The sequence below is a fragment of the Filicampus tigris genome, chromosome 3 (assembly GCF_054856515.1).
Source record: "Filicampus tigris isolate MCC_2025a chromosome 3, RoL_Ftig_1.0, whole genome shotgun sequence".
NCBI lineage: Eukaryota > Metazoa > Chordata > Actinopteri > Syngnathiformes > Syngnathidae > Filicampus > Filicampus tigris.
In genome coordinates this window covers 28,052,166-28,068,097 of record NC_141219.1, presented here as the reverse complement: position 1 = coordinate 28,068,097, position 15,932 = coordinate 28,052,166, and the positions used below count along the sequence as shown (strand labels likewise).

At 40.5% G+C, this 15,932-nt stretch overlaps 1 protein-coding gene and 1 long non-coding RNA gene across 2 annotated transcripts; one reads left to right on the top strand and one right to left on the bottom strand.

Moving 5' to 3' along the window:
- Positions 1 to 912: 912 nt before the first annotated feature.
- On the top strand, positions 913 to 11,851 carry LOC147150502 (uncharacterized). Its single transcript, XR_015086262.1, has 3 exons — positions 913 to 1,014; positions 1,241 to 1,436; positions 8,276 to 11,851. It is a non-coding gene; the product is annotated as an uncharacterized LOC147150502 (long non-coding RNA).
- On the bottom strand, positions 5,285 to 14,019 carry ptpmt1 (protein tyrosine phosphatase mitochondrial 1). Its single transcript, XM_086026420.1, has 4 exons — positions 13,721 to 14,019; positions 13,168 to 13,248; positions 8,183 to 8,374; positions 5,285 to 5,906 (listed from the first exon to the last, which is right to left on the bottom strand). The coding sequence occupies exons 1-4, from the start codon at positions 13,865 to 13,867 to the stop codon at positions 5,775 to 5,777; spliced, it is 552 nt and encodes a 183-aa protein (XP_085882546.1). The 5' UTR covers positions 13,868 to 14,019; the 3' UTR covers positions 5,285 to 5,774.
- Positions 14,020 to 15,932: the final 1,913 nt, after the last annotated feature.

Here is a 15,932-nt window from a genome sequence, read left to right as displayed (position 1 = left end):
TACACTCATCACTGTACTGCACTGTTGAAAAATCGTTGATGCAGTCAGCGATATGAAAGGTTCTCTTAAAGCTTTAATCAATCGCGAGCATGGCGTGAGCAAACTGTTAAGTTACCGCTGTCTAAATGAATGAATGAATGAATGAATGAATGGAGTGATATATTTTTAGCAGGGGCCAAGAAAAAAACACAAATTCTTTGCAAATGTGTCCATCTTTACTTTAATATTTACTAGGGGTTTGTGGGCCACGCAGAATGTAAATTCAACCACCACGTGAAGAGCTCCCATCTTTACATACATCATTTGACATACTCTTTTGTTATGAATGTCACTTCGTGGGGTTTGACAGAAAGGATAGGGCGTCTAAGTCCACTAAACTCCATCCATCCATTATCTGTACCGCTTATCCTCACAAGGGTCGCGGGGCGTGCTGGAGCCTATCCCAGCTGTCTTCGGGCAGTAGGCGGGGGACACCCTGAATTGGTTGCCAGCCAATCGCAGGGCACACAGAGACAAACATCCGCACTCACAATCACACCTAGGGGCAATTTAGAGTATCCACTTACCATGCATGTTTTTGGAATGTGGGAGGAAACCGGAGTACCCGGAGAAAACCCACGCAGGCACGGGGAGAACATGCAAACTCCACACAGGGAGGCCGGAGCCGGGATCGAACCCACGACCTCTGAACTGTGAGGCGGACGTGCTAACCAGTCGACCACCGTGCCGCTTCCACTAAACTCGTATGTTTAAAAAAAAAAAGGAACGTAATTAATGATTGAAAATATATGTGCAGTCTTTTTTTATCATTATAAATAAAGATTTGTTTTCTCTCTCTAAAATAAATATTAAAAGTAAACGCGGTGTGAATATTTTGACGCGACATGAATGACGTAATTCCACTGTCAGTCACCATGTCGGCCATTGTTAACAACCAGATCTCCGTGGCCGTGCCTTTCCGATTTGCAACCACAGTTTTGGAGCGTACTGTTGCTCACAACCCTGGGATAAAACGTATGTAAGGGCGCTTACGTTCAACACGAAAGACTTTGAGTATTACAAAAGCCTGCAAGATTACATCGCTAGCGGTGACTTTCCCACAAATGTGTCCAAAAGGGATCGTGCCGAAATGCGCGGTGCAATGTCAAGGTTTACAATAAAAGGTTGCAATCGAAATGTTGTATTGTGGTCAAGTAGTCTGGCAAGGTTATTTGTTGTTCACTAGTGTTGTACTTTCTAGGTGGCAGGTTATTCTACACTGGACCAAACAAACGATACATGCGGCTTGTTGTACTAAAAGAAGAGGAAAACAACGTGTCCTCGCAGAGTGCCACGATAACCCGGGGACGGGCAATCACTGTGGGATGAGAGCTACTCGAAACCGAGTCATTGCTGGTTACTACTGGGCAACTTTGAATGACGATGTCATTCAGTGGGTAAGCTCTGGTTGGCTGTGTGTGTGGGACCATGGACCGTTCATGTCAGTTTAGTACCTGTTGTTGGAATGATGTACACATACGTGCTGTGGAAACACTGTAACTCAAAACATTATCTCAAATTATCATTCCCAAATTGAAATGAATCATGTGAAAAGCCATTAATTTGGCATGAAAATGTCTCCCTCCCCCCAAAGAGACAAAAGATAACGAGTGTGCTTTTTTTAATTAGCAAAATAGCACTCTATAATATACGTTATCAAACCATACTGTAATTACATAATTGAATAGAATTCAAAATAATTATGAAATGTGTGTGTCTCATTCAATATGATACACATTTGCTCTCATGCCGATGTGTGCGCCTTGGCCACATGGGGGCAGTATAATTTAGACATTCGCGGCACATCACCTTATTCCTACACCCCATGAGCCTTTGCGTGAAACACGGGTGGGACTTCAGGTATAGCAAATCAATCTTCATCAAAATCTTCATCTTTACTTATGTCATCTTCAAACACTGCAAATATTAGAACAATCACCTTAATATTTTTTTATGAGCATAAAATCTTCCTCAACATAGGCGCTTACTGCAGTTTAATGACAAAACCGCTTTATTTTACTGTCCATGAAATCCACAATATTGTGGCGAGTCTGGCGATCCTTCTAATCATTTCAGAGGATGACTAATACTAAAGTGTGGTGTGTCCAACACATACAAATAATACCTGATGTTCCAGTGGCACTTGGCAACGGATCTTATTCGGTGGCTTGTCGCATTTTGCAAGCAGCAAGCGCGTAAAACACAAAGTTCAATGGGCATGTTGTGGGGCCGTGCTCTTTCTCCACGAAATTAAAAGGAGAACAGGCACAACGTTGAGGTGGAGGTCTTTTCAAATGAAGACTCTCAGCCCATTTTTTGCGTCATCCTCATCCCTGGGAAGGCGCTGGAAACTAGCATTTAAAAAACATTCTTTCGTCCTCGTTCTGGGAGTCAGTTGAAAACATTGCTCCCATCACAGATTCAATTTCTTCTGCTCGTTCGGACAACCATCAGCAGCGCAACAAGTTCCCAACGCTTGCAAGATATTTTTCATTGCAATTCGGGCTTATGATCACTTAGAAAAGAGGGTGAAAATGTTTTTAAAATAAACCGCTCCTTGAAATGAAACCCACCTGTAACAAATAGCATTTATTTTTTACCGGAAGTCGCTAACATGCTCATTTCTCCACGAGAGAAACATACTGTGGCCAAATCGCTCGACAGGCACCATCTTGCAGCCCAGCCTGAGTGTCACTCAATCAGATTTTTATCATGAAAATTGCTGTACTATGGACTGGAAGGCAATCTTGCCGCTGGTTTACTTTTTTTTCCTGATTAGAACAAATGGGCGGTTCTGGGAGTCATAAAGAGCCGCGGACGGCGTCATACAGGCAGATGATGGACACCATCACACGTGTTTTTGTATTATTTTATTCGGAAAGACCCAGAGTGAATAGTGAATTTTTTTGAATTGTATTTTTATGAGTGACCCAAAAACAAGACAGCAACGATTTAATTATTTTGTTAATTATATTGATTCAGTCAATAACTTGTAAAAATGATGTTGCGTCAATGTGTAGCCAGCATCGAAGTGCACTAGTCCATTACCTAGCGATGTAGCTAGATTGCAGGCAGACACATCGATAGATTGATTACAATAGATGTATCGTTACAAACCAATCTTATAGCCTTTGCCTTTACCTTTAACGTGCTTGTCTATAATTTTATTTTTAATCTTCTGAGACAACTCTCTCCTTCACTTGCTCTGGTCCATGTTTAGTGTGGGACGTACCATGTCACCAAACATCACAGTGGCTACTTGTCACCGTTTAAAGGCCAACTGACTTGAATTAGAGGGCAGACCTTGGTGGAACATTTCGCTATGGTAAAGTTATTTTCTTTTTATCTTTTCTAGGGGTACCATCATTTTTGTCTAGGCCTGTTTCATTTGGGTTTTTTGTTGTTTTTTTTTCCGTTGAACCACAATTCGAAATCAATGTCATGCTGTTAATTACTTTGCATCTTCCAGTACAACTCAGTGCTGTCTGGTATCATGCAGCACTAAGTGGTACTACAATAAAGTCATGCAACTCTAAATTTGGACTTGCCTGTTTATTGGGGAAGAAAAAGATCGCTTCAAAATCTGGGATATAGTGGGGACACAAACGAGGAACTGCAATATAGCAGGGATTCACTATACTGAAGAGGGGGTCCTCACAGCAGTTCCAGCGTTTGACATTTTGAGGTTACAAAAGGCGCACGCGTTAACTGTGATGGTCTAGAAAGATACTGGTACAAGAAAAAAAAAAAAAAAAACAGGCTCATACTCAATTAGTCTATTACCTATTTTTTTGGACGTCATTGACTCACTGTATGAAACATCCATCCATCCATCCATTATCTGTACCGCTTCTCCTCACAAGGGTCGCGGGGCGTGCTGGAGCCTATCCCAGCTGTCTTTGGGCAGTAGGCGGGGGACACCCTGAATTGGTTGCCAGCCAATCGCAGGGCACACAGAGACAAACATCCGCACTCACAATCACACCTAGGGGCAATTTAGAGAGTGCAATCAACTTACCATGCATGTTTTTGAAATGTGGGAGGAAACCGGAGTACCCGGAGAAAACCCACGCAGGCACGGGGACAATATAACACATATTGTTAAAATAAGCTTTTTTTTTTTCCTCACAATTTCAGCTGCTGGTGTGCCGTGAGATTGAAATAAATGGGCCTTGTGTCAATAAAGTTAGAAAAAACACTGCTCTAATCGTTCCTAACGGGTCAAGTCCCGGCTGACGTGTTGTGTTGGGTTATTTTAAAAAGAAAGACTGCCTTGCTAAGCCTGCACAACACTGGAGTGCTCTTTTTCATGTACGTTCTCTCCCCGCACTGCAGTATTGTTGTCACAGGCATAGTCTGCCCTCTAGTGGATGCCCATTTCACTGACGAGGGAGAAAAAAAACAAAACACTGAAATCTATGACGCGGAAGTGGAAGACGTTCGTTCTCGTCCTAAAATAACATCGCCTTATTTTGCAATAATTGTTTTTATTGCAAAGTAACGCAATAAAAAGTGAAAACGTGCAAAAAAAAAACAATAGTATTGTGTCATTACACAAACTTAAATATTCTCGTGATGTCCCCTGGCTTGCTCTAGTCTGCGTCATCGTCATCATCATCTTCATCATCACATCACGCGGAGGTTGCTGGCAGCTAAAAAGCGGTCGAATTGAACAGTTGTAAACAATTCAATCGATACTCCCAGTCGGTAAGTGTATGTGCATAGGAAATTAGCCCGCTAATGATCTTGAACTAATGTCACGCACAGACTTATTTTTAGGGGCGTCGGCGGGCAGACCGAAGGAATGTAAGGACGGAACCGCTTTAAAAGGACGAGGAGGGACAGGTTCGGAGGACCATACTTTTTATGAATAAGGATGGAGGGATGCGGATAGAAGGGTACCCATGTCGCGGACGCAGCGGCAAGAAAAGGATAAAGTTGATAAACAACATTTTTTAAAAGCATTTCTGCTTTGTTTTTTTGTAACGTAACGATTATGTATTGCCAATCACAGTTTTACTTTTTTTCGTCAGTTCTGATTAACTGTAATAACATTGTCTAGATGTGGGTAAATTGTTAAACAGGTGAAAGCTGAAATGGCAAAAGCAAAACTTTCATTTACTATCGAACCCTGCTTGCTCAGTCCCATTGCGGTGTCGTGTGTTGCAATGCTCTAACAATCACATTAATAACCACATTGATGTATCCGATGTTATTACTGTTTTTAAAATAAACACAAACAAAATCAGGCAGAATTTAAATATTTTATTCACGAACGAATGGCAGTATTTTCAAGTACATTAAACAATAGGAAAAACTAAAAACCATATCCACTGTTGTGCGTGAAAAGGTTGCATGTAAAACATCAAACCAAATACAATTTGAATTCACTGGAGGGATTTTAAAATGTTTATGTGCTCATGCCCCATTAGATAAACTTCATTACTTGCACTCCTCAATACAACCTACATTTGTTCAGACTACAATCCGAAAACCATACAGGGCAAGAAACTTTCAATACATGTTCATTCTTTTGTTGAATAGTATTGAATTAGCAACTAAAAATGTGACCAATCCAGTAAAACTTTGAAAATGTTGATTTAAAAAAAAAAACGAATGGTACAATGAGCCCTGTTGTCTTGCCAAGGAGTGTACAAAACTGTACAAAGACCAATAGACCAATTTCAAGCGTGGCCGAGTCCATCCATCCAGCAGTAGGCACCGAACGCTGCGTTTCACTCTTGGGACTGCGCACACACATGCAGATGGTATTTCCTCAGCATTTCCAGCTGGGCAGTTCGCACCAGGATGTGTGGCCGGACGGAGGTCAATTTCTGACACGCTTCCTCAGGGGTGCAACAGTGAAGCTGTCAACAAACAAGCGCAGCGTCAAAATCAAACAGATGTGCTATTTGAAACTAACAAAGACAACAATTATACTTCAAGAATTGATAACAATTTTCATGTTTTACGAGAAAAAAGTAGTAATTGGGGCCAAAGGCGCTTTAAGGCGAAGAAAAAGTCCTTATGATCCTAAGGGCCCATGACAGACATACAACAGTTTTTTTTCATAATGATTTAGGCTTTGGGATTGAAAGCTCAAAGTTTAAATCAATGATTCTCAATAAGTGTGCCGTGGCACATGAGTGTTCCGTGAGGGATCATCAGGTGTGACGCTGAAAATTATCCAATGTCTTATTTTTTTATTTTCTAATTTATGTTTGCCAACCTCTTACAATAACTGGCAAAACGATGAAATGCTCTTCCACTAGATGACTAAAGGTACACAATTACCGTATTTTCTATAGTATAAGTCGCATTTTTTTAATAGTTTGGGGGTGCAACTTATACTCTGGAGCGACTTATGTGTGAAATTATTAACACATTATTACTGTCATGGCTTGTTAGTGCTGACTTGTATTTATGACTTGTTTGCCTCCCTCTGCAGGCGCTTTAAAGCCTTACAATTACTTCAATATCATTTCACATGTTATTGTAACCAACATAAAGAAACATAAGATACATCCTAAAAGCTATTAAAATGCATGAATAATTCAAACGGTTAAAGTCTAATGTTTTGTTAAATAAGTAATTAATATGGTATGATAAAAAGACAATTTGACTGTTAAGGCCTTGCTAGTCGAGGAAGCCAGCTTATCCAAACAGCTAAACATTCACAAACAAACGCCACAGACTCCAGGTGTGCAGCGAAGTTGCCTGTTTATATTGTGAAACTGCACAAGAAATAGAAAATACTATCAATCTATGCATTACATACACATGTATTTTCATAGACATGAACAAGATGAGCCTTTGCTAACGATTAGCATTAGCAATAGCCATTAGTTTGTTCAGTCAACAACCTACAATCATCCACAATTCAGCTCGTATATAAATGTCATTACACACAATTGTCTAAGTTAGTTTCAGACGATGGTTGAACAAGAATGAACCACAAACAGGCAGACATGCTAACGATTAGCGGTCGCGGTTAGCATTAGCGATAGCAATTAGTATGTTCAGTCAACAACACAGTACAATCATCCACAATTCAGCTCTTATATAAATGTTGCATGCTCATTACAAATAATTGTCTAAGTTACTTACAGACGATGGTTGAACAAGAATGAACCACAAACAGGCAGTTGCCTGCCTCTGGCTGGGGTATTGCATCATGCAGCCACACACGTTAGAAGCCGAGCACAGAGGAGACGAAGACATAATAACGACCGAATACATAAATACCTTTGGAGACTTGGAAACATTCTACATGGTCGGGGATAAATAAAAGACTTATTTAATCGATCTACAACCGTTTTGGTGAGTTTAAAGTTATCTTATAGTAACTTTCTTGTGTGCTACATGTGTGAATGTTAGCTAAATGTTACCATCATAGCTCGGTGGAAATGATGTGTACTAATTGCACAATTTCCTCCCAAAATGCGACTTATACTCCAATGGGACTTATATATGTTTTTTTCTGCTTTATTATGCATTTTATGGCTGCTGCGACTTGTACTCCGGAGCGACTTATAGTCCGGAAAATACAGTAACCTGTACATCCACTTTTTGTGAATAATTTCTCTAAGTGGTGTGCTGTGACATTTTCCCCGATGTGAGATATGTGCCTACCCTCAATAAAGGTTGAGAAACACTGGATTAAGTACCATGAGTACATGGAAACAGTCATTGTTGGGAAGAGGCTACTTTGATCCTGACTACAGTCTGTGTGCTCTTCATCAAGGTTTCAGAAATTAAATCATTTGTTTTACTATTCAATTTTTGATTAAATGTGCAGATGCTATGCGGTTTTCAATTTATTCAATTTTTTATTAAATGTGCAGATGCTATGCGGTTTTCAATTTAGTTCCATTCCCAAGACACAAATATAAACCGAACTTGTACGCAAACTGAAACATACGTAGTCTATCACTAACTTGCTAACATTCTTATTTGTATAAAAAACAGCACAAAATAATCATTCTTTTCAGTGTGCCCCTTATTACCCCTCTGTGAAGCTGAATAGAAAGATGTATGACCATGATAAACTCTTCAATTTGTAAACGAAAATGCAAACAAAAAGATGAAAGCAAACATGTTACTTTCACGTCATTTTCAAATCGAAAAGAAATTCTGAACTGACCCGTATGAGGTATGCAGCAACCAGCGTGGCACTGCGGGAACGTCCAGCCTTGCAGTGGACATAAACGCTGTTTCCCTTCTCTCTGTGTCGCAGAGCAAACTCAACACCTCGTTGCAGATCCTCTAAAGTGGGAACACCAGTGAGGTCCACCGTGCTCAGCCTAAGTTGCTCCACTCCAGCAGCCTGCCACTCCTGCCACACAAATACACATGTACATCTAAAAAAAAAAGACCATGCAAATTATCGTGGAAAAGTTCAATTTTTTACCATCACTTATTTCAGAAAGTGAAACATTCTATAGCTGCTGCTAATACTTTGAAATATTTAACTCTGTGTGTAATAAATCTACACTGTATAGCTAGTTTTCCATTGAGGTCACACCCCTCTGGACACGCCCATGGCCCCCTTGATGAAGGTTGACACATTGTTTTGTTCTGGTGGTCATTGAGTATTTGAAGAGACAAATTTGATAGCAAACGTCAAAACATGGTGTCTTACTGTGAAGTGTTCGGCTAAGACAACACAGGGGGGAAGGATAAAGTCTAATTTTACCATTTATCTGTATCAATTTGGAGTCAGGGAGAGAATACTGAACATTTGTCAAGAAAGCGACTTGAGACTGTGGCTTTGACGAATCAGCATAGCTGACCTCACTCTGGCCAGATACGCAGTCCATACATTCATGTTAGTTCTGAACACTTCAGGGAAGGTAAGCTTTAATGCTTAGCAATGTTACATGCTGTACATATCGGCATTTTCACTGTTTACGCTTAAGCACAGATCTATAAAATGCACATTTTACGTTGGAAAACGATCATTTGTTGCCGTAGGATTACATCAAATGTACACTAGGGCTGTCACTACTGAATCATTGTAGAATCGATTATCCTAACGACTCTTCCATCAAATAATCGAGACGGATGAATGTTCAGTCCGGGTGTCAACCCATCTTTGCACAACATTAGTCTTATTTGCAAAGTAACACAATTGTCATTCTGTCGTCGTTAAGAGTAAGGATTTTAATATAAATTATTTTATCCAAAAAGAGGAGGAAAAGGACAAAGAAAATCCAGCCTGGGAGCAGTGCATCGGCGCGCTTCCCTACCATGCAGGTTGGGCATGGCCCACTGCTGGAACCAAAGACCGTTAGGTTGCGCTGGCATGCCTGTTAATAGCACATCTTGGCAGTTGTGAGTCAGCCCACGACCCGCTGGAACTATGGATGTGCATCAAATAAGCCTACTATGTATTTTTGTTTATCTCTTGTACACATTTTCCTACATCTACTGTAAAATCCTGTGTATAATACATATTTTTTTCACCCAAAAATGATCACAAATTATTATACACGGGTCGACGGCTAGTTTCACACCGCAGGTCTTAATGCTCAATTCAGATTTTTTGAAAAAAAAAAAAAAAAAAAAATCAATTTTTTTGTGTAAGCGTTCATATTACCGGGTACATTATAAATGCAACCTTAGTCTTGTCTGCTGTATGAACACATGCGTTGCCAAAGTGACCCGCATGCGCAGAAGAAGAAACAACGTCACTCCCGACCGACTACGTGTATTCTGAAGTAAAAGTGGTCCAGCATGTCCGGGCATTTATAAAGTGAAACGATTAGGTAGGATTAGGATGTAGGAATAAATAGTAAATAGAAATAATATTTTGGGAAGGCGAGGCTTTAATACCTCATTTCATGGAGACATTACTAACAAAGACGTCAGGGCATAACCGTGAGTAAAAAAAATGAATCGATCTGAACCGTGGCTGAATTACTACTATCACCATAAATGTCCATGTTATGTTTCAAGTGGGATTAAATTACAGGACACTTGGATGATTTTAAAGGTACACATACATTTTGGTGCCAATTGATCACCATTTTTGGACATTATAAGCAATGAAAGTACAATGATTTCCAATGGAGAGTTTGTAATCGGTTCCTCCAGTGACTCCGACCGAACAAGGATAGAACGGTAAGGGGCGCGGCCATTCTCCTCATTAACACGAGCCGTCACACAGTCATAAAATAAAAATCAGATACAGGTCGCATATGGGCAAAAAAAAATCTGATCTGGGTCGCATTTGCCTGCGGTGGGAACCTAAGCCTTATTTAGGGATGTATCGATTCCTCGAAAATTTTGTTAAAATCTATTTCAAGTGCTTAAAATATGCATTGATGTAAAAAAAACAAAAAACAAAAAAAAAATCGATTTGCAACGCCATGTTAACCACAGCCGCTCTCTCATGTCTTTTCGTTAAACAAATTGCATACTCACATGGTGTAAATTACTTGACTTGATACTCTTGCACCAAACGTTCTGTATTGCGTTTGTGGATGGCTGCAGCGCCAAATTAGCACACAGAGACGAGCATGGCAGTGAGTTTAAAAAAATTAAATCGAACAGAATATCGAATCGGGGCTTGAGTGAATCGTTACATCCCTAGTGCTAATGACGGACATCAATGTCTAGGTAAGCATGTATGTTGAAGTTGTTCCTGGCAGCGTAACAGCTGACTTGACTCATTTTCCAGACCCTGAGGCATTGCTGTCACAAACTGTCACTACTAGCTACAGACTTTAATGACATCCCGAATTAATGTTCAATTGCTGATTAAGGGTGCTAAAAAAACAACTTAATTACTCTGACAATGTATTCTCCGGGGCCTATTGTCAGGAATCAGCGCCGGCCGCGCTAGTAGCTAGCAGCACTGGGGAAAGCTCTCTAATTACTTTTCAATGGCATTAATTATTATTATTCGACGTAAATAACTGCACACTTTGATGCTGACAGCCTGACACAGTTGCCGTTCCATATGATAATTTTTTAACAAACCAGGCTTACTCATATATGCTATTTTAGCCGACAAAATCCCTGCTGTGGTTGTGACGTCACTTTGCGAACAAGTAGTGCGAGTACTTAGCTTGGCATGCTCATTACAACAACAAAATAGTGATAGTTTTTTTTCAAACAACATTGATATCAGAACAAGCTAATTGTCTTAATAGAACAAGCTAATTGTCTTAATAGTTAGCAAAACAAAGTGCAAAAGAACAAACTAGTTCTCTTTTCATACCCGACTTTAGCTTTAATCACAGGATTGGGACGGTACAGAATAAAAAGTTCACGGGAGTGGGAGAGTCCATGCGGAAGAGGGCATACCCGACGGCATGGGCGGGCATTAGGGGTCCGTGTCCGCCCTGAGAGCCGGTCGTGCCCGCCCTGGATAATAAGCTTTTCAGAGAGGCAAAGCCAACAGGGAGGGAAGGAGGTCGTTCCACAGATTCATTCATTCAGACATGGTTGTCTGCAAAAATGGGCGAGCGGCAAGAGGTGACGACGGCGTGAATGAGAGCAAGCGGGAAGTATTCGCGCTGCCATCCCTTCCTATAAACACTGATGTCGAGCTACACACTGAAGTAAGCATTCATGCTAGGAGGGTTAGCTATCGCAGCTAGGGACCACAGGAGCAGAACCGGTAGATAGATATGTGGCTAACCCTGCTTTATACTGCTCCTTGTGCTCTTTAGCTTCTGTAGTTACCTCTCCATGCATCAATGTTTTATTTCACTGCTCAGCTTGACGTTAGTGCTCATGATGTTTATCAGTGCATATGTTTATGCTGAAGCATAACTTTTGAGTTGAATAAATGCACAGAACTACACCATTGTTTTTCATTTGTCTTTTAGATTTTAGGATGAACTGAAACTTTTAAGTGACAAATAATATTTCTGAGCACTGTTGCAGTCACACCATCACTGTCCAGCCTGAAGCAAATTCAATTTAAGTTGAAGTGTCAATCAGGTCAAGTACAAACAGACCCCTCATTCCATCACTAACGGACATCCGTTTTGCTAACGACTGAGAAGCACACGCCCCGCCTGTCTCGTGCGTTTGTTAGCAGGGATTTCTTAGAGTTGACTGCACTGACTATGTGTGTGAGAGTGAGTGCTCCTGTTTTCAATAGGATCTCTGCGGGAACTGTGATGGCCAGAACCAGAAGACATCACTTTACTTTGCTATAATAACACACATCTACAATGCTTGTTTGAGTCAATCACGGTTGACCTGTTTTCTAAATCTGAGCCGTGATTGGTCGTTGTGAGCAGTTGTGATGTCATTTTTAGTCGACAGAAGACAAAATGACCGTCCCCAAGATGGCTAAAAAGGAGTGTATTCTGCTGCTTAATTTATATTCCACAAATTCAAAATTAATCAGAATGCTGATTCCTGCTAGGAATATATTCTTGAAAAAAATATGTTTAGGTGGATTTCCACGTTAATGTTTGCAGTTTTCTGTTAAACCTTGGTGAAATTATATTCATGACTGTCTCGTGCTTTTGGTCGCGGGAATGAATACAAGCAGGGTTACTTCCATTAGCTATACTGTATATGGTAACGCTTTGCGCTTGCTGTACAGTAGGTAGCAGTATGCACCAAAGAACTGTAATCCACCCAAGAACAAAGAAGAAAGAGGTAAAGAACAAAAGGAGGAAGGATAAGAAGACGATGGGAAGAGGAGGAGAATTTACAAAAGCAGTTGGAGTGTGCTAATTGGATTGGGTTTCATTTAACTGGCAACTATTTTGTGGTTGACTCGGGTTGCAAGATTGCATGTGAAGTATTTGTTAATAAAACATGTTTTCCCTCCGAATATCCATTAACCACAATCCGATTAGGAAAGCCGTGAAACATTGACTTGTCTTCAGTAGGCACATTACGCACCGAAGGACGATCCGACGAAGTAGCAGTAATGTATTTTATTTTATGTAGTAACCCAGAACATCCAAACACATCAGCCAGTAGGGTGACAAACAGAGGCAAAGAAATATGTTTATATGAAATATGAAATGTACACAGAAATTGTTAAACTTTGGCAGGACCGCCCTTGTGACAACTTCTTACATGTTCTAAAATAAACACTGAACTTTTGAGAGTCCCGTTCTCCAACTTACAAATAAGAACATTCCATGAACTCACCTCAGCCGAGTTACAGAAGTATTTGGTCTCATAGTTCTCATTCATTGTGATAACGCCTCGGACGTTTTGAGTTTCTACCAGCTGAAAGACAAGAAAGATCCGTCTGTCAAACGGCATTTTAAAAAAATAAATGCATATAAAACGATCACAGATGTAAGCACCAAACTTTTTTCAGAAAGCTTTTTGTGCCTTAATGTAACTGCCTCTAAATGTATACACAATATAAATAGCACAAAATCTTAGAATAATTACCAATTATTTTTATATATTAAGTCATTAAGGAGGCATTTTTCCATGAATCTACACAATTTCCAAAGCCCAACATAGCGTTTGTACTCAACGCATTTGACTCAACAGGATGCGGTACATAATTATTTCTGTACATTCAAGCATTTTAAATGTTTAACATGTAAAATATGTGTTTAAAAAAAGTCATTAATACATTCGGATATCAGATGAGCTCCAGAATAATGCTCATTCTATAGCGGGCCAATGCGGAAAAAATGAGGAAAACTTGACAACTAATTCATTTAGAGTAAAAGATAAGGCGAACCTCTTTGGTCATGGATCTGAAGGGCAGCGCTCCGAGCAGGACCGTTTCGTCCACACGGTCAAACCACCTTCGCGACGACATCTTCTCCATGGCGACATTGTAGGCTAATGTAGGGTAGAAGAGCAACCTTGCCAAAACTCCAGACATAATTGAATTACTCAGTACGAATGTGATATTCCTCAACCCAATGTGTCTCCGCAGCTCACGAGCGGTGGGACATTACAGAGTTGCATTCATGTTGTGAAGTTTGTAAAACACGTTTATTGGTTCCCCGCCCACAATTTCCTGTTCCGGTTGTAGCCGGACTTCCAGGTAGTCCCTCCAAAATAAATTACGTTTGCTCTTTTTGTCTATTGTTGTATTAAAATTCTAATGTACCTTTTATGATACTGCGACATCAAAACGAGCCAACTTCGTGTTTTTGAAGTGGACTGTGACATTTTAAAATGGGTTATAACTAGTGTTTAAGTCGCAACGGCTTTTAACAATATTTTGAAAGAAATAAAGTCAGATAAGAGTGTAGTAAGAGTCACTGTTAGTGTAGTGGTACACGCACCCGAGTTGTGTGCGGGTGATCGATTCTCGCTCAGTGATGGTGTCTGTGTGTGTGCCCTGCTGATAGGGTTGCGTCAGGAAGGGCATCCGCCGTAAAAATGCTTTGCCAAGTCAATGATGCGAATCGTGCGTGCACTTGATTTGCTGTGGCGACCCCTGAGGGGTGAAAGCCGAAAGGATAACAACAAAGTCAGATAAGACTGTAAATGGGCATTTAACTGATTGAATTTAACTAAATAGTAGCGCGTAATTACGTCGCTAAATATGAGTGTGTTGTACAGTAGCCTCCAACGCCAAAGCACGTAGGCCATTTTCTAAGTAGTGTAACACAATACAATAGTAAGACCCGTGAACTCCGCCAGAAGCTTAAGCGAAGCGCAGGTATATAAGCATCGGCAGCTGTAAAGGGTTCAAGACACCTCACGTAAACCTTCGTTTTGATAGTGAATTGAATTTGTTATTGGAATTTGTTTCAAAGTAAACTGAACATTTTCCCCCCATTCCCCGCACTTCTTCCCATGTACATATAGCCTAATGAAAAACCTAAAAAACCAATAAGCCTAAATCTTCACGCGATATTTCCAAAACGAAGAATAGAAAATCTAGCTTGGACACTTGTTGTACATACCTTCATGTGTTCATTTAACAAAAAGTGCTCAATGTGGCCAGCACCTGCAGCATGGAAAACATCGGGCCATTGATAGAGCAGAGAATTCCTCCCAAACGCGCAACAGGATGTCACTGCGGTCCACCGTGTTGATTGCAACTGTGATTCCATCTTTCATGTCATCGATATTTGTTGGAAGTTGTGGAACAAACTTTGTCTTTTAACATAACCACCAATTTGAAATTGCCACACATGGCGAAGTCCGAGTAACTGATAGGCCAAGCGGGCAAATGGGGCGGTGCTCCAGCTTATTGAAAAATTAAGTCATTCGAATCTCCTTGCAGTAAGGTGAATAGCCAGTTTTGGAGAATTTCGAGATATGTTTGTCCTGTAACGGTGTTCCCTCAAAGAAAAGGGGATCATAGACCTGTCTTGAGGCACAGCACAGAAAACCTTTTCGGGAGATCTCTGAGGCTCAACTGTTTCATGTGGGGGATCTGTTCCCCAAATGCACAGTGTGGTGATTGACTGTCACAAAAAAACTAGACACGAAAAGAGGGTTTCATCTTCCACCATCTCTATTTACTCACAGAATGTCGTCATTAGTAGGCTAAGTGCTTGGACGAGTTTGTATGGTTTCATACTACGTAGGCTAATAGACTTTTTAACAAGTGCCAGACAGTGGTTTGAGGCATCACAAGCTCACGGCTTGCTCGACATGTAGACCCTAACCTTTAAAATGGAAGTCAGGGGAGAAAAAAAAAAACTTACAGTACTTCTGGTTTATTTATTCACTGAGGCTGAAAAATATTTTATTTTAAGAAGTGACCGGATCCTCTCCGTCAAATCCATCTGACTGACTTAATGCATGTCAAGTTCTCTCCGTCGTGTAATGCTCATATTAAATGCACAAGCTAGTAAAATGAAGAAAATAAGACATATTTGGAAGATTTCTTTGCAATGCGGAAAAGGCCCAGTGAGAATTCACCACAAGTCTATGCCCAGGAGGAAGCCCGCTCTGCGCAATATGCGCAATGCAGACTTCAAAAC